This window comes from Euprymna scolopes, chromosome 40 (assembly GCF_053919585.1).
Source record: "Euprymna scolopes isolate OS-2025 chromosome 40, ASM5391958v1, whole genome shotgun sequence".
Classification (NCBI taxonomy): domain Eukaryota; kingdom Metazoa; phylum Mollusca; class Cephalopoda; order Sepiida; family Sepiolidae; genus Euprymna; species Euprymna scolopes.
This window is the reverse complement of record NC_136521.1, coordinates 69,750,487-69,770,014: the sequence shown is the minus strand read 5'-3', so window position 1 is coordinate 69,770,014 and position 19,528 is coordinate 69,750,487. Positions and strand designations below refer to the sequence as shown.

Here is a 19,528-nt window from a genome sequence, read left to right as displayed (position 1 = left end):
TAGAAGAGCTGATACAAAGATTAAAATCAATCAATAATGATTTTTAATCAATCATATCCACTGCTGCGTGTAAGACTAAAAATCACAATTTCTGATTAGCGTGAAATTTGATCCATAGTTTTTTAACAGAAATTAAGATTTCCCGAGTTTCAATACAAATAAAAAATGAGACATGACAATTGTGATTCTTGTCCAGAAGAGAATAAGAAAAAAATGTGTAATGTATGTACCCATGATTAAACGAAAATATCATATTCCAAAAATTACGTAAATTGATAAAGAAATTTTTTATTAAAATAAAATAATCATTTTTTAAACATTAATAGGAATTCATAGTCATTACAACATAAATCTCATAAGTTTAAATTATTGAGTTATCTCCTTTAGTTATTTTTTTAAGATTGCTTTCAAAATGGCTGCATTACAAAAACTCTTCAGTTGATCAAAAAATTTAATTTTCTTATTTAAAAATGAAACTACTTGATCAATTTACATAATTTTAAGAATATGATATTTGTTTCATCACAGGTATGTACATTGTACATATTTTTTTTTGTATATAGACAGAATTCTAGACAAGAAACAATTTATGATACCAATTGTAAATAAAATATCAAAAATTTTTATGATACTAATAATATTATCAAATTTTTTTTTATGTCAATTATAAATGAAATATCACAAGTTTTTATGATACCAATCATAAAATATCATAATTTGTTTATGATACCAATCAAAATTTTTTTATATCAATCATAAACAAAATATCACTTTTTGATGATATCAATCATAAATGAAATATCACAATTTGCCTCTATCTATCATAAATGAAATATGACGATTTTTATCAATCATAAATTAAATATTACAAATTTTTATACCAATCATAAATTCAATATCACAATTTTTATGACACCAATCATAAATTAAATATCACAATTTTTATGACACCAATCATAAATTAAATATCACAATTTTTTTATATTAGTCATAAACGAAATATCACAATTTTTAATAACACCGATCATAAATGAAAAGTGTCAATTATTACAACAGTCATAAATGAAATCTGACAATTTGTTTGCAGTATTAAAATAAAAGAAATATCACAATTTTTTATGATATCAATCATAAATGGAATATACCTTTTTTACTAATCATAAAATAAATGTGACAATTTTTTATGGTATCAATCATAAATGAGATGTGACAATTCAAACAAACCAATTATTAATTCTATAATTGCCCGATTTAAAAAAAAAAATGAATAACAATAAAGAATTATCATTTTTAAAGTCAAATGATAAAATCAATTATTTTCATGACAAAGGACAACAGCTTATTCGTTCGTTGTGCTTCTTTCAAAAGAATGAAGGTCGCTTGGGATTTTTTTTCTCTATCTCTCATTATATCTATATCAAATAGAGTCTTTCATTGCACTGAACCTAAGTCAATTTTTAGGGGTATTTGGGTCTGTTTTGAACGAATATCACATGTTACCGGCAAGTAGTTATTTACAAGTACAAAAACAAGTCAACCCGGCCTTGTTTTTGAAATTAAGTCAACCTGGTTTCGTTTTCGAATTTCCAAAGTTTTTATTTTTATTTTGATGGGTGAAGAGAGAGAAAATGCCATTGGAGAGTACCGTCTGTGCAAGGAAAATTAAAAAAAATTTTTTTTAGATGTGGAGGAGGTAATTTTTATTTTTTACTTTTTTAGAGGGAGGGATTCAAATCTACCTTTTTTTGCTTTCATTTATAATTTAATTATGGAGGAAGGTTGCCATTCCCTTTCCTCATGCCCCCTTCCTCAAAAGCAGATTTTAAGGAAGAGGACAAACAAGAGAAGTGAAGGAAAAGGAAGGGTCCTAAAAATTTGCAGTAAAAAAAGGGGCATTTTGAGAAAGAAACGCAGAAAAAAAAAAACAAAAAACAAAAACAAAAAAAAAAAAACAACAAACAAAAACCCAACCGGTGTCGGTGTACATAACAGAAAGGGAAAAAGAAAAAGAGGTAGAAGCAGGCAAAACACACAGAGGGAAAGAGGTGACGTGTGTGTGTGTGTGGGGGGGGGGTGATTAAAGTAAGAATGATATTAGATCAGGTGTCAAAGCATGAAGAGTAACGATTTTCACTCGGAGGAGGGGGGGGGAATAGATACATAAATAATCACACACATATAAGCGTAGATATACATACATACACAACAACAATCACAAAGAAGGAAAAGTCACACAGAAAATTAAATGCAATCACTAATTATGTCAACAAAAAGACATTTGAGCTAATTGGCAAAGAGGATACATAAATGAAAATACAGATACAATGCATCTATATTCATCCACAAATATATATATATATATTATATATATATAGCTACTCTGATGAGTCGTAGATGACAAAAAGTAATATATATGACGCTCCCCATATGGGGGTACCAAATTGGTTAGAGGGAAAATTATTCCCAACTCGCATTTAGGTAAATATGCACTTTCATAAATAATTGCATTCATTCAAAATGTATCACAAAAACAATTAACATCTATATATCAATTTTGAATAACACCGAACGTAGTGCCATAATTAATTGCTGAGGGTTAAGTTTTTTTTTGTTTTTGTTTTTTTCTATAGTTGAAAAATGAACCATTACAAAGAAACTTTAAAAAGAAAAAAGACCAAAATACACTTCTAAAGTATATTTTGGTCTTTTTCTTTTTAAAGAAGCAGGCAAAACACACAGAGTATATTTCTAAAGTATATTTCTTCTAAGCATAAATTAGATAAAAGGGATAAATAAGGGGTGGGGCAGAAAAAAAAACCCTATCAAGACGTCTTTCAGCCAACCCTTTTCAAGATTAACGTTGGCAACGGGGGGGGGAACATCGTTTAAAAAGTGGTCAAAAGACCATAAATTAATAGCGAGGGTAAAAAAAATAAAGAAAGAAATTGTATAGGAACAGGAGAAAAAAAAAACAATCATGGCGTCGCTATCTCAGCTTGGTCGATTCGGCAGAGACCATGCCAATCACATTTTTATAAAGATTTTATAACTTTTTTTTTAAATTAAGAAAAACAATGAAAATATATCACTAAGTTTAAAAAAAAAAAAAAATCATGTTTTCGCAAAACTTTTTTTGGTTAATTATTTTCTAATTAATTTTTTAAGAATTAAAAACTTAAAAAATGTTTTCAAGTTCTTTGGTACTGGTTATTAATTTACAAAACATTCTCCCTTCTCCATATTAAGAATGGCTTTCTAAATAATAATGTTATTGTTTCAGCATGGCAACATAAGTGCATAAGTACCTTACTTCTAAGTTCTTTTTTTTTTTTTAAGAAAAATAATATGAAAATATAATCTCCTTGCTGACGACTGAATGGTGTCTGTTTTTGTTTTGTGATTTAAATGAACATAGTTCAAACTTCTAAAATTTATATTAATTTAACTATTTTTAAGGAAAAATCATGTTTTTTTTTCAAAACTATTTTATAATTAATTTTTTAAGGATAAAAAACTTAATATTTTAAAGTTTTTATTAAGAAAAACAATACGAACATATAATCTTGTTGTTGACGACGACTGAGTTTTGTTTGTTTTTGTATTGTGTTTTAAATAAACATGGTTATTTATAAGTTTTTTAAAGTTTTTTTATGTTTTATTTTAAGTTTTTTTTAAGTTTAAAAAAAAAAATTTTTTTTAAATTAAAAAAAAAAATTTTTTTTTAAAGTTTTTTTTGTTGTGTTTTTAATAAACACGGTTATTTTTAAGTTGTTTTTTTTTTAATTAAATTATTTTTTTATTTTTTATTTTTGGATATTTGTGAATGCAAGCCTCAAGGGAAGAGTCGATTTGGTTTTGTTTGAGCTTGCATTTGGATTGGTCATAGGTTTTGATTGAACTGTCATTTTATTTAATAGTTTGTTTTAGAGTAAGAAGTGCTGTACAAAGTGGATGTGCATAATACCAAACACACAACACAAATAGACCATCAGCAGACTCTTCATTCACAGGATTGTGGTCTTGGGAATGTCCACCCGCGATGAGTGCAGGGTCACTTTCCATGCATGACATGGCACTACAGCCATCCCAATATTATACAACTGATGATAGACCAGCTGCTCTAAGCACTACCAAAGAGTTAGGGCTCTTGTACTGTCAGTCAGAATTAGGGCCATGACAACAGCATATTATTGACTTTCGAGTATATATCTGACACAGATAGACACAGTTAATCAACCGAGAACCACATCACACTATATAAAAACATAAGATATCAACAGATACACACTTGAGAGTCAAAACAATGAAAAGAATATACTGTTGTCCTAGTCCTTGTTAGAATACAGCAGCCAGGCAAACTGTCAAACTGGTACCTTCAAACTTGTCAGACAAGAACAGCCAAGTCCAATCGCGCTGGCAGATATGGCTATCAGGAACTCACAAGATGCCTAGTTTTAGGGGATGGGAGTGAGCATTCATTGCCCGAGTCAGGAAACAAGACCAACGAATATCACATTAAAATTTGGGGCAGACAAGTAGTTTTCTGGATATTAAGATATTTTTTTCAATGTATTACTTCATAAATGTCAGTGGAGTTCACCATTCTTAATATGGGGAGCAGGTGTTTTGTAACACACATGTGCATTAGTACTTTTTAGTTGGGGGAAAAAAAACATGGCCTCCAGTAAAAACATGATGGATTACATTTTTTTCTTTTCTTTCTTCAATTTTCACTCCAAGCAAGGCACGGAATCAATTTGAAATAGGAGACTACTATCACGGACATAAGTTGCAGGAGTATTATGAAGGAAGATGAGTAGCAAGAGGTTTGTTCACATTACACTTGAACTTCTGCATGTCAGTACAGCTGTGAAAGCAGAATCCCGGAAGGGAGTTCCAAAGTCTAGCAGTTCTGGGGAGCAAACTATTGGAGTAGAAAGCCTTCTTACACCTAGGGATCTCTACTATGAAGAGGTTGGATTTAGCTGCTTGTCGGGTTTGTCGGGGGTATTCACGTTGCGGAGGCACAAGTGCTTGTAATTTGTCAGGGCATTCACCATTAAAATATTTGTAGAACAGGCAGAGGGATGCTACATTTCGTCGATGGGACAGAGGCTGAAGCCTAGGTGACAGTTCAGGACCTATCAGGTTGGCGACTCTCTTTTGAATCTTGTATTGGAACAAGAGACAAGTAGCAGATGCACCAACCCAAATGTGACAACAGTACTCCATACATGGGCGAATGGTGGCCTTATAGAGGTACAGGATACTTTCAGGTGTAAGTAATTTTCTGGCACGGTAGAAAGAGCCCACCTTCTTTGTAGCAGCCTTGGCAATGCTCTCAATGTATATATTCCAGTTCATGTTCCCTGTAAACATTAGGCCAAGGAGTTTAAAGGAAGTACTTTCAGGCAGTGTATTCTTAGCCATTGCTATTTGTGGTAGAAAAGGTTTCTTGTAGTTATTGAAGGAAACAAGCTTAGTTTTGGCAGCATTGAACGTGCCCATCCATTTTTGTCCCCATTCCACTACAGATTGGAGGTCATCCTCTAGTGATTCTGCCATTTCCTTAGACATGTGTTTATATGTTTTCCCTCTCATTCCTGTTATAGAGGGTGGTGTCATCGGCAAATATATCCATCTCCAAAACAATTTTATCAGGGAGGTCATTTATGAATATCAGGAACAATAAAGGTCTGTACTGACCAAAGATTTAGGTCACAAAACCAAAACCACTACTACCATCCTCTTCAGCACTATATTAAACCTTCCTCTTCCCTACAGTGCCATTTTGAAGTAGGGGGCTACTATCGGGAACAATTTGCAGAGGCATTAAGAAGGGAGATGAGTAGACAGATGTTTGTTCACATTACACTCGAACTTCTGCATGTTTTTTTGTTTTTTTTACATGGAATTCACCACTTATCAAGGCCCAATGGCCACTCAGGGATAAGGGTTATCACTCCTTAATCCTTCCTTACACTTAGTCACCCTGCTTACTGACTCCTCCCCTATCAGCCTGCTGCTACCATCCAAGTAAAGCACGCTGGTGCCTTTTCAATGAGAACGAGGCAGAGTTCACTGAGTCGACGTCCACTACATGTGTTTTGACGACTGCTATACTCATGTCATCTTACCATGTTCGCAGTGTTAACAGAAAATAAAATAATCCTTCAAATTAGTATTTGTGTTGTGTCTTATTCAAACGAGATAACAGCAAATATTACAGGTCCAAGGATAGACCTCTGAGGTACTCCTGCATTTATATCATTGTTTAGATGTACAACCGTCGAGGACAACCGCTGAAAAACTAGTTGTCTGTGCCAAATTTAAATGTGATATTCGTTTTCAGCATACCCGAATTTTAAAGGTGAGTGCTGAGGTGGAAAGAAAATAAAATAGAAATATTTTTCAAATAGAAATTTTGAAAAGTAAAACTTACCAACTCCGCGGCTTCCTCAAATAATTTTTCAACCTGTCGTACATGACCTTGCTTCTCGACTGAAATAAAACCACAATATTTTAAATTGATATAAAAACAACGTTCTTATTTAGAATTTAACATGATTTAAAAAAAAAAAAAAAAAAAAAAACATACACACAAAAACCTTTATGATATACATACCAGTCACGGGACGGAAATGTCATATTCCAAAAAAAAAAAAAAATATAAATTGAGCCAGTAGTTTTATTTTTATAAAGAAAAAATGTTCATGTTTTACAATTTACAGAGATTCGAAAAAGTGAATTAATGAAAATAGGTGAGAACAAGAAAAATGGACGCGAATTGACACCTAAAATATTCAAAGCTTTGATAATGACTTAAAAAGAAAAAAATACACACAAAATACTGTTAGAAACCCGCCCAATATATATTACTGTAACATATATTTGGTGGGATTTCTTGTTCTCATGTAATGTTCGACACTATATGTTTTTCGAACCGTTTTTAAGTGAGTAAAAAAAAAAAAAAACATTAAAAACTTTTTCAGGTAGGTAGAAGAGTAACTTTGATAACATTTATTTGTATCAGTATTTTTTTACCATTTTTTCGAATCTCTGTGGATACCAGAAACATTTTTAAATGCTTTAAAGCTGAAATCGATACCATTACAAGGCTGATTCCGCAAGTTTGAATTATTGTAGGCTTATCTGCCCTTGTTTTATTTTTCAAGACAGCGACGCGAGCCAGTCCCATTTTGCTTACTCATAAAATTTGATTTTCTTAGTTAAAAATAAAAGGTAATGTTCAAGATAAGTGCTCGGAAAAAAAATTAAGCTACCGGAAGTGGATACGGAACGGAATCAAGACACGAAAAACGAAATCATATATTTATTTTTTAAAAGTTAGTTTTAACACTTTTTGTGTTGTCAAGAAAAAGAATACTTAACACTTCTAGTATTTTTAAATAAAACAAATATTTTATTTAAAAAAATTCATTTAGTTTAACACTTGTTTTACGACGAATTTAAACAACAACAACAAAAATAAATTAAATAATTTTTTTTTGAAGTGTTAAAACTAAAATAATTTTTTGGGTTTGTATTACTGTACACAGATTCGAAAAAGTTGTCAAAAAACAAATATATAACAAATAAATGTTATCAAAGGCAAGATAAGTTACTTTTCTACCAAACTGGATATATTTTTCGTGTTTTTATTCAATGTAACATGTTTATTCAGCTCGAAAAACATACATTGTTTAGCGATGTATTGGAAAATTCAAAATGGCGCCCGACTCTCTCTTTAACACGGTAAGTTCGGGAAAAGGTGTTATAAATAATAAACTAGATAAAATACTATTAAAAAAAACACCGAATATATATCAACCTATATCACGGAAATATATATTGAGCGAGTTTCTAACAGTATTTTGTCTAGTTTTATATTTATAGCACCTTTTCCCAAACTTACCGTGTTAAAGAGAGAGTCGGGCGGGCGCCATTTTGAATTTTCCAATACATCGGTAAACACAGTTTGTTTTTGAGCTGAATAAACATGTTACATTAAATAAAAACACTGAAAACATATCCAGTTAGGTAGAAAAGTAACTTATCTTGCCTTTGATAACATTTATTTGGTATATATTTGTTTTTTTGACAACTTTTTCGAATCTATGTGTACAGTAATACAAAACCAGTCTTTTCTTAAATAAAATATTTGTTTTATTATTTAATAATACAATTTTGTTTTGTTTTGTGATAACACAGGAAGTGTTAAAACTAAAATATTTTTTAAAAATAAATATATGGTTTCGTTTATCGTGTTTTGACTCCGTCCCGTTCTATAATCAACCATATCGACTTCAGGTAATTTGATTTTTTTCCGAGCACTAATCTTGGACATTACCAATTACTTGGTCAATTTACGTGATTTTTGGAATATGATATTTTCATTCCGTGACAAGTTACGTATACCAAAAAAAAAAAAAAAATTTTTTTTTTTTTTTTAAATCATGTTTGGAATTCAAATAACATTATAAATTGATAAAACAAATTAAAAGAGAAGAAAAAGATCGCTTACAGTATTTATTTCGCAAACAACAACAATGAATGACATGTCAATTTAAAAAGAAAAAGGGGGTTAACCTGAAATCGATTAATATTTTTATTATTATTAATGATAAATAAAGAACTTAAAAAGGGTAATATGATCAGAGAATTATAATATTAACTAATAAAAATACAATTTTAGTTTAGGCTATCAGATCAAAGTTTAATGCCGAAAGCCAGCTGGACCCAAAATATTTAACTAGATGAGCCACGACTGTACCCTCTAAAATTCATCTTTGTTTTGATTATAATGATGGTGATGATGACACACGCACTTGGTTTTTTTAATAACAAAAAAAATCGTTTAGAAATAAATTGATAGAGTCAAAAATTTCTCGCATGTAAAGATACTAGTTTAAAGTATCTCTTACCTCCATGAGATGTGGATATTTTGCCGATAAGATGTGTAATATCAGCTGTTAATGTCGAGTACTGCTGTTCGTAAGACTCCAAAAGTGAAGTCATGTTGGTGACGATAACAACAATTTCTGGCCGCTAGGCGGCGCCGGAACCACTTCCTGTTTCCCTCTCTCTCAGGACAACCATTAAGGTGAGCACGTCCATCTTTTCTTCCCAGCTTTTCCATCTTCAAACATCGTGAGTATATTTGTCATCGGCGATATAAAACAAGGTTTTTATGAGATTAGACATTCGAAATTCTCCGTCGAGACTTTTATTTGTCCGTTTTGCGAACGTATCTTTCGTGGTTTTTATCGCTGTTTCTCTTCGCTCGATTACCACGTTTCTCAGTTCATAGTTGATAGAACGAAAGTTCTTTTTTTCTTCTTATAGTTTTCAATCGTTTTTGCTATTATATATTTGAAAATGGTTATTCGTTTATATGTTAATTAAGAAAGAAGTAAATATGAATTCTGTTCATTAAAATATTTACGTTTTAAGTAAACCCACATCGGCATTTTGTTATAAATTGTGGAGCACAGTTTGCAAAAATGATTATTAGCTGAGTAAATTTTAAAAAAATGCTTGTGTATTATATATATATATATATATATATATATATATATATATATATATGAGAGAGAGAGAGAGAGAGCATTACGTTGTTTTAAGTTTGATTTTTTTTTTCTGTTAACAATATAATCCTTCATTGTATATATGGCTGAAGCAAAATCTCTTCAGCTATCTGTTCACGCCAAATAGTCTGACGTACTTTTTACCCTAATATTAATGTTATGAAATTAATTATACTATTCTACTGTGACTTATTTTCATTTTTGTTGCCAAACAATCTCATAAAATATAATTCCAATAGAATATACCATTTTTGTATCCTTTTTTCAATCCGGCATTTTCTCTAAGACCACGTGTCCTTTTCATCCAAATGATTTTGTTTGTTTCGTTTTATTAAATTGCGTGAAATAATATACGATTATTTTATACCCCCTCCCTCAAAAAAAAAAAAAAATCCTTCAAAATTGAGTCCATTTTACTTTGGTATTTTTTTAATTTTAACCACAATACTCAGTATAGCATAAACACCCCCAAACTCCCCATGTTAATAACGGCTTTCGAGGTTAGGGGTGTTTATTCCGAAAGCTGTTCATAATATGGGTGGTTATTTTATATATATATATATATATATATATATATATATATATATATATATATATATATATACTACGCTGGGTCTGGGTACTCTCGTTAAAAAAATACCCTTAGTTTTTGTCTCTGTCCAGTATGCCCCTTTTATTGGGTTCGTTCGATTCTCGTCCCCTCTAAAATGCAACATGTTTTGGCCCTCGTGGGGAAGTCTCACACCCTCTTTAACACCGTAAGTTTGGGAAAAAGGTGTTATAAATAAAATAAAAAACTATACAAAATACTATTAAAAACCCGCCGAATATATGTCAAGCTATGTCACGGTAACATATATTGAGTGAGTTTTTAACAGTATTTTAACCGGTTTTTTATTTATAACACCTTTTCCCAAACTTACCGTGTTAAAGAGAGAATCGGACGCCATCTTGAATGTTCCAATACATCGGTAAACACTATCTTTTTCGAGCTGAATAAACAAAGTTACATTGAATAAAAACACGAAAAATGTATCCAGTTAGGTAGAAAAATAACTTATCTTGCCTTTGATAACATTTATTTGTTATATTTGTTTTTTGACAACTTTTTCGAATCTATGTGTACAGTAATACAAACCCCACAAATTCAATAAGGGTACTGTACTACTGTAATAATAAAGTATAACTTGAAATTATATATAACCCCGGGTAGCACCTGCTAAGTGCTGCTGCTAGAATTAAATGATTCGGTTAATTTTTACGACGTGCCTCAGCGTATTACCTCCCCCATGTTAAGAGCGGTTTTCGGAATAAACATCCTCCAACCTCGAAAGCCATTCTTAACTTGGGTGATTATAATGCTGGGGCACATCGTAAAAATTAAGCAATAATTCTTTATTTTTACAATAAACGCCGAAACTCAATTTGCCCCGATTTTGTTATGGTAGCACAATACGATCACATTTTTATTTTTGCTGCTTTCGTTAGCTTTTTTTTTTTTTTTTTTTTTTTTTTACACTGCTTCATCCATCTGAACGTCAGCTATAGTGATTGTTTTGGTCTAAATTATTTGGTCTTTTGTCCAAGATCAAAGTGTAGTATCTGTTCTTCAGATGCGTCACTTCCATTTCTCGTTCTCTTTCAGTGGGTTAGGAATCCTTCACGACTGAGACAATTTTTATTTTTGTACCTTTTCTCCACGTTAAAAAACGACCCTGGTGTCTAACTCTGTCCCGTGGGGAGGCATTGTAAATAGGTACCATAGTTTGCCACAGATAACCAATATGGCGACAAAGTTTCACAATATAAACACAAAAATTAGGCGCTTATTCAGTTTTACTCTAATATTAAAAAAGAGGGCGATTCAAAGTATGTGTGACCGTGTCAGGTGAAAACTTGGCCTCGATGTGAAAATGTTCCAATTACCAAACCGGACTTCCTGTTTTAGTTTAAAATAAGCAAATAAACATGAAAGAAAATGAAATAATGTGAAGCTTTTGAGCACGTTTTTATTTTATTTTAATATACTTTAGATTTAATTTAAACTAAAACAGGAAGTCAGGTTTGGTAATCGGAACATTTTCACATTGAGGCTAGTCGCCTGTTTCTGACCCCCCCCCATATAATTGCACAAAAACTATGTACATATCTGTTAAAGATCCAAATTTATTCAAATTCATCCATTATTTTTGTTATAAAATTTGATCCTTAAGCCATTCCACCATTTCTAGCCTCTATTATGATTATTGGATTATGTCCCTTGACTATTGAAATGCAAAAAAAAATGGTGGATGAGACATTTTTCCATTAAAATGTTTTTTTTTCCTTGTTTAAAAAGAAATACTTGATGACGTATGATTTAAATTATGGCAAAAACAAATTCTTTAAGATTTTATTTCTTCTGCGTGAAACAAAATATTTTATATACCATCCTCTGTTATAAATTTTTTTAAAGGTACGTTTTCCCTCAATGTTTTCATAACTTATAATATTTATTCTGTATTTTTAATTGTAGATGGCACAAAGGCTAACGTTTAGACGCCGTTTGTCATACAACACCAAATCTAACCGCAGGAAGGTGTAAGTATTTTATATCCTTCATTTATTTTTTTATTTGGCCCTTGTTTGGAATATCGAAACTCGAATAATTTAATTTCAACTAAAAGCTAAGTTATCTACCGAATTGTCATGTCGAAATTTACTGCATTATTATTATATAAAAACTTTCAATTAGCAATCCGCCGTTACTGCAGTTAACTCCCCTGATTTCATCCAGTTACCTCCCTTGCTATCATAACTATTAAAACTTAATTTTCATTAGTTTTCTACTTTATCATTTTTCATAATTTTTCGATATGTTACTAATTTCGACTTGGCAATTAAGTCCATAACATTGAGATTTAACTTTTTGTTTTTTTTTATTCTGAACAAGCATTTAATTTTGTTTAAAAAGGAAAAAAAAAAATTGTTCATTTTTATCCTAATAAAGTCAGTTTCTGGTGCTCGTGACTCTCTTGCCTCCCAATTTTTAGTCTGCTAAAATTTTAATCCCGTGATTACGATGTAGTGACAAAATAAACCATTCAAGTGGCGCTCGCTTGTTATGGATCTACTTGAATACGATGTTAAAAATCACTTTCGAAATTTATGCACTTATATTACCGGCTGGCGGGTGTTGTGTAACTATTTTGTACTTTCACCTAACAATTTAATAAACAAAAAAGATATTGTAAAACTTCTATAATCATTTTATTATATTTTTTGGAGGGAGCGATTGATTTAAATTTAAAGCAGCACTTGAACAAATGGTTGATTTTATTGTCATTACACCGTAATCACGTGATTATAATTTTAGCAGACGAAAAATTGGGAGACAAAAGAGTTTCTAATTGTAAAATGCTTTGTGTAATTTCGGGTAATCCCGAAATTACCCAAAGCATTTTACAATTACGGAATTCTTGGACGATATTTGGAACTGACCCTAATTAAAATCTTCTGGTTGCCTGTTCCTGACAAATCCCAATTACACTTTGACAAGTTTGTTAACATTAATTTATGCAACTTATTTTCTTAATTCATCAAAATATTTGCATTCTACAAAATTTTATGCTGTTAATGTGAACAATTTCCAAAAAGTTAAAATATTTCAACTTTTTGGAAATTTGTTTCTACATTTTTATTGTCTTACGATCTGTTTACATTTATAGCAATTAGGGTCTCCATTTTCCACCCCAGTGTTCTTGGCTACCATTCCATATTTGTGTTTTTCTTGTTAAATCTAAGAACTCGTACTGTCCAGAGATGATTTGTGATATTACTAAATTGTATTCGTTTGGGGCATGTCATGCATGAAGCACCAAAGATTGCAAAATTTGCCCAAAACTATTTTGGTTTACCTATTCATCTGGTGTATTTGTGTTAAAAATAATTTAAAGTATTTTGTAATATCTACCCAATAAAACAAGTGTTTAAAATACAAATATATACTATCTCCGGTCGGAAATAGTTGGTGCACAAAAATTTTCAGTTGGGTCGGAAATATTTGGTGCATACAAGTTTCAAGTTTTATAAGGCAGTACTTTTGAAAGGAATTACAGGTTAATCAAATAATTATACTTAATTAAATTGACAATTGATTATACGTACATTCTTACAATGTATGATTGAATAAATATACAAAAAAATAATGCTAAAAGCTAAAACAGCGAACTATTCAATTGTGTTAATTTACTTTTCAATTCTTCTGATATCAAAATTGAAGTGTGAAGTTTTCCTTTTCTTTTTAGCTGTGCTTTTGACATATGCTGAAGCCTGTAATTGTTGCCACCATCAGCCAAAATTATTTGTTCCATTGTTTCCTGCAATGACAGGAAAATGTTGTTCAACTTTGATTTTTCTATTTCTTGAAAACTGGTTTCAACTGCTTCAATTACTTCATCAATATTCTTTGGAACCTTTTGGTGTTGATTGTATTGTATTGAAGTAACCTAGGTCAAGCACATTCAGATGTTTGCAGGCTGGTTAACCAGTTCAATGTTCAGCCCTAATCTTTCCGATTCTTGTTTGAACACCGGGTCCGTTGGATGTACGTGTGGCTTAGCATTGTCTTGTTGAATTATGATTCGTTATGCAATGGATCCACTTGACATTTGTTCCGTGTGGAAACAAGGACCTTTTCAACAAGGAATTCATGAATTTCAATTTTCGTGATTGTATCCATGACTTTAGTTACCATTGTTCCAGCAGGCCTGTTTCTGCTGTTACGTTTAGCCGCCTCTTGTTTGACAAATGGCCAAATTCCAATCTTCTCGTCAAAGTAGCATTTGCGATGTGGATCCCAACGGGGTCGAGCCATGGCAGCAAGAAACATTACCTTTGTGATGAAATGCTTGCTTTTAGTGGTTCTTAAAGGGTTATGTTCGTCTTTGCCTAAATAAAATTTCCTTGCATTTTGCGTCATGTAAAACCATTTCTCATCAATATGTATGGCATCAAACATTTCTCTAAAAGTTCTTCAATTTAAATCCAACTGCGAACGGCAAAATTCAACGCGACATTTCATATTATCTATCGTGAGAAGCGGTTTTACAGCATTTGAATGTGCCCGAATTTCGCCATCTTTCATCCTTGCAATCAACGTTGTCTTAGGTATTCCACATGCTTGAGCAGTAGACCTCAAAGTGGTTCTTTTCTCGATGTAATGGGTGTTTATTTTTGCTAACTGTGAACTATAGTCCTTCTTTTTTCGGCCACAGAAACTTACGGCTCAAAGAATCCATTGGCACCGATATATCAGACGAACTCTATAGTGCTCGTGACTAAATTCTGCCTACAGTATTTCTTCCTCTACCGAATTTTGTGCCAACATCTTTGATTGAACTTCGTTCTAGGATGTGCCCTTTAGATCTTTGTAGCAACGCTTGCAGAACTGCTGTCCGTCTTGAATTTGTCAATTCTCTCTTATCACTTCTGTTTTTACCTTCCACATTGGCATCAACTACATTTTCCATATTTATATAGCCACTGCGGGTATTTTTAAAAATAGATTATAACAGTCAACAAAGTAATGTGCATAGATTAAACTCTAAATGACTTTTAGAACGAAAACTGTTCTTTTTCAATTAAGCACGCTCTAAAGTACTACCAGTTACCCCCTAAAACATTGAAATGGTGCGTGACAAAACCTAAAACGTGGACAGTTTTAATTCTGCACCAACTATTTCCGACTGGAGGTAGTAACAAATTTTATCAAAGAGATGAGTTACTCTTCTACCTACCTTAATAAGTTTTAATTTAAAATGTTTGAATTACGTTGAAACACAAGCAGTGTTGAAGCTTAAGTTAGAACAAGAAAAAATGTCTGGCATTAGATGGTCATCTGGGGAATCTCAATAATCGCTCAAAAATCAAAACTTAACATACTGGTAGAAACCCACCCTATAAATGACATTGAGACTCCCCAGATGACCGTCTAATTAATGTCAGCCACTTTTTTTTTTTTTCTAGCTCAACAGATTGGACACGTGTGTTTTAAAGTAAATAAACACTTTAAAATAAATGAAAAAAAAAATTGCGGTAGATCAAAGAGTAACTATGCCCAAAATTTTCACATGTGAAGTTACCGGAGTAATGAATCATCTCGTATTAATCAATTTTTTATTCTGCTGCACTTTTTGTGAATCCAATGTGCAGACTTTGTATCTAATTGAGTTGGCCTCTACTCCTTTCCTGCAAGTGCAAGGATACTTCAATAATCCAACCAGATAACAGTAACTTAAGATACTTATATTTTCTCTTGTTTTTAATGCAAATATGAGCAAAAATTTGGTACCGATCAAGTACACCAACAAAGCTTTAACAAAATTATTAACAATTCCAAAGTTGCATCGTTTTTACAATCTGCTTGTGGATAGTGTAGTCATGTGAAAACTTGTAAAAGAGTCACAACTCCAACAATTAAAAAAAAATCTTCAAAAATTCCCGGTCTTAGTAACTTGTAGTATTTATAAACTTTTTAGGTTTTTACATAAGATATATATTTGTATTCAATTGAATAAAATGGTTTTCTTTTGTTTTTTTCTTTCTAGCTCCAAGACTCCTGGTAAGTTCTCTTTTGAAATTTTCTTGGCATCATAATTTTATATTTGAATCCATCTTTTTGACGTTTTGGTACTAGTGCACTTCTGAAATATTTAGAAAGCCATTCTTAACATGAGGAAGGGAGAGTATTTTGTACCTATTCTGTACTTTAATCTTGCAATTTAATAAAAACGTCATTAAACTTGAAAATACTATTAAAAAAAATAGCGCGGATCAATAAGTGCACTCGTATCGTTTCCATATAAAAAATATTTAGTTTAAAAAAAAAAGTTGGACTGAATGATAAACTTCTCATCTTGCATCTCGTCATTGAATGCAAGTCAAAAAGCCTGATTCGGAATATTGAATGAACAGCAATTTTAAAAGTTCTTGGAAAACAAAAAATTGGGTAAATTTTTACGCTGTGTCCCAGCGTATTATAAACCCTCCAATCTCCCATTGTAAAGAACGGCTTTCATACTATACACCCCCACCCCCACCTCGAAAGCTATTTTTAACATGTGGTTGGGGTTGTTTATACTACACTGGGGCAAGTCGTAAAAAAATAACAAAAATTGATTTTTATAGGTGAAAATTTTCCTCCGTTGATAGAATCCTCTTTGGACAATATGCTTAATCAATTGTACTCTCAACAAATCGAGTAATGTAATTGCTAAAATTGATGCAGTATCCATTTTGTACCAAAAAATAATTCTGAACAACATTTTACAAAAGTTTTATTTCAAATTCTTTAAAAAAAAACAAAAAAAAACATTGATAAACAGATATAATTTAAGAATATTATTAAACACAAAAAAATTTATGAAAAGTTAAATATGAATTTTTTTTTTTTTTTTTTTTTTTTTTTTTTTTAGATAAAAATAAATTCTTGGGCACATTTAAAAATATTCTAATTAAATAAGGTTTTTTTTTTTTTTTTTTTTTACAACAAAATAAGTTAGGCATTTGACTTTTTTCTTTTTTTTTTTTTTTTTTTTTTTTAATATTATGCAATTTTTTTTAACGTCAGAGGTGTGATTTCCGTTATAGAAGCGTTGATTTAATTTGAATAAAATATGTATCCGATACGTTTGAAAACCAAATCATATCGCAACATTACAAAAATAAAACATTTTATTTAAAATTTATAATTTAAATATATTTCAGAGTCAAACTCCATCCTCAGTATTTTGTATGTTTTTTCTTGCCATATTGTAAAGTTGGAGAAAGAAAATTCACACCCCTGACGTTAATTTCGTGTTGCCAACTCACTGTTCCAACATTTCAAAATACAACCGCTGGGAGACAACGTGCGGATCTTTATTAATTGATTTTTCTTTCTCCGACTTTACACTTTACAACATGGCAAGAAAGAATATTTGTTTTATTTTCGTAATATTGCATTCTGATTTGGTTTTCAAACGTACTTGATAAATATTTTATTCATTTTTTTTTTATTCAGTATTTTACTAAGTATCTTTGGCCTGAATTATTTTACGAGAGATTCTAAATTTGATTTATTCAAACTGTACTTTTCAGCGTTTTTTTTTTTTTTTTTTTTTTTTTTTTTTTTTTTTAATCTCCATAACATTTTGCATTTAATCCTTTTAAGTTTATCTTTCAAATACAACCACAAGGTAAACTAAAACAACATAATTTTATGAACAATATTAGTTTTCTTCACAGACTGTCTATGTTTATTCAAACTTACTTTCTTGAATGTTAGAAATAATTCTGGAATATTTTTTTCTTTTTATTCAGGTGGTAAATTGGTTTACTTGTACGTCAAGAAATTAGGAACAACACCCAAATGTGGTGATTGTAAAAGAAAATTAATGGGTGTAAGTACTTTTTTCTTCTTTGGTGAAAATGAACGCTTTTGACTTTTGGTCAAAATTTGATTTTAAAGATGTTGGCGCTTTTACACTATTAAGACAAAATTTTCGAAATTGTAAAACTGAATTTCACATGAAAACAATGGTATCTACGTATTCCTCGTATTTTTAAGATGATTATATCCAAAAATTACAAAAATCGATAAGATAGAAAATGAAAGAAAATAAAAAATAGAATTTGATGAAAACGATTGTAAGACAATTCAAAAGGGAGGTAATTTTCCGCTTTGATTTAAACAAGAGGGCGGCATTTTTCACCTGCTAACATTAGTTTTATTTAATAATTCAATATTCAGGTAATTCCGACTGCATAATATGGAAGCTACCATTGTAACTTATTAGAATTGACAAAAAATCAGTTGAAATCATTATTTTTTTTATCTGAAAACTCCATTTATCGACTACAAAATCTCATCCCAATTCTGTAGAAGTACCAAGATGTTTTTTTTTTTTTTTTTACAAGTTGAAATTAAGAATTCCTGTCAAAACCAAAAAGTTTGTTTTGAAAAAGTGGAATTTTTTTTTTTTTTTTTTTTTTTTTTTTTCCAGTTTAAAAATTAAAAATCAAACTTGTTGAGTGGCATTCTTTAATTTTGTATGAATCAACTGATTTTGCTGGTTTGGGGTATTTACATGAGGGACCTCATGAAGGTTGTCAACATCACTAAGTGTTTCTTTGAAACAAACTGGATTCAAACTTGGCACACCCAGCATATCAATTAGTGTCGTTAGGCACTGTCCCTTCCCATCTGCTGTTGTGAAATTAGGTATCCATCTTGAAAGTATTGAAGAAATTATTTGCAAAACAAATTTCTTTAATTTTTTTTCAATTTTTTGTAAAACACCATTGACATTTGTGTTGTAAAAAAGAAACTTGAAATATAAAAGGAAATTTATTTCAAATATTCAAATAGGAAAAAAATAAATGTCTTAAGGAAAATGGAGTCATGCTAAGTTGAGAGGAGGGGGAGCAACTAATACATAAAAAAATGAGGGAAAGGAGAATTTAAAAAAAAAAAAAGTGATATTTAATAGTATTAAATATTAATAATTATTAAATAGTAAGAATAATATATTACATATTAAATGTGATATTTAATAGTATTAAGTATTAAAATAAAGATGATATTCGAGGTACCTTTCGGACAACTCATTTTCAAGAAGAAACTTGTTGGCAAATAGTGTTTAAAATAAAACATTGGTAAATAACATTTAAATAAATAATTGAATAGGTGGGGGTAGAAAAATATATCATAGGAAAAGAGCACTGTTGCCAATATTACAAACGAAGTGGGACGTCATATTTACATGTAATAGACCAAAAACTAAATTAACAAAATGTAGGTATTAGATTACTCTTTGGTCAAGATCAAAGTGTAGTATCTGTTCTTCAGATGCTGCACTTCATTTTCTTGTTCTCTTTCGGTGGAGGAGAAATCCTTCACGACTGAGACAATTTTTATTTTT

At 30.8% G+C, this 19,528-nt stretch overlaps 2 protein-coding genes across 3 annotated transcripts in view; one reads left to right on the top strand and one right to left on the bottom strand.

The window, feature by feature from the left end:
- Positions 1–9,083, bottom strand: part of LOC145265621 (vesicle transport through interaction with t-SNAREs homolog 1A-like) — a 25,926-nt gene extending 16,843 nt beyond the window's left edge. Inside the window, exons 1-2 of the mRNA XM_080121654.1 lie at positions 8,925–9,083; positions 6,443–6,501 (exon numbers count right to left, since the gene is read on the bottom strand). Coding sequence (XP_079977780.1) covers positions 6,443–6,501; positions 8,925–9,018 — 153 coding nt within the window. The 5' untranslated portion in view covers positions 9,019–9,083. The remainder of the gene's footprint in view (positions 1–6,442; positions 6,502–8,924) is intronic.
- LOC145265622 (large ribosomal subunit protein eL34-like) overlaps positions 9,048–19,528 on the top strand; it is a 23,220-nt gene continuing 12,739 nt past the window's right edge. The window contains exons 1-4 of one of the 2 annotated variants that reach the window (XM_080121656.1): positions 9,048–9,103; positions 12,103–12,167; positions 16,175–16,188; positions 17,928–18,007. In XM_080121656.1, coding sequence (XP_079977782.1) covers positions 12,103–12,167; positions 16,175–16,188; positions 17,928–18,007 — 159 coding nt within the window. In that variant the 5' untranslated portion in view covers positions 9,048–9,103. Of the gene's footprint in view, positions 9,151–12,102; positions 12,168–16,174; positions 16,189–17,927; positions 18,008–19,528 lie in introns of both variants that reach the window. The other variant, XM_080121655.1, reaches the window with a different exon arrangement.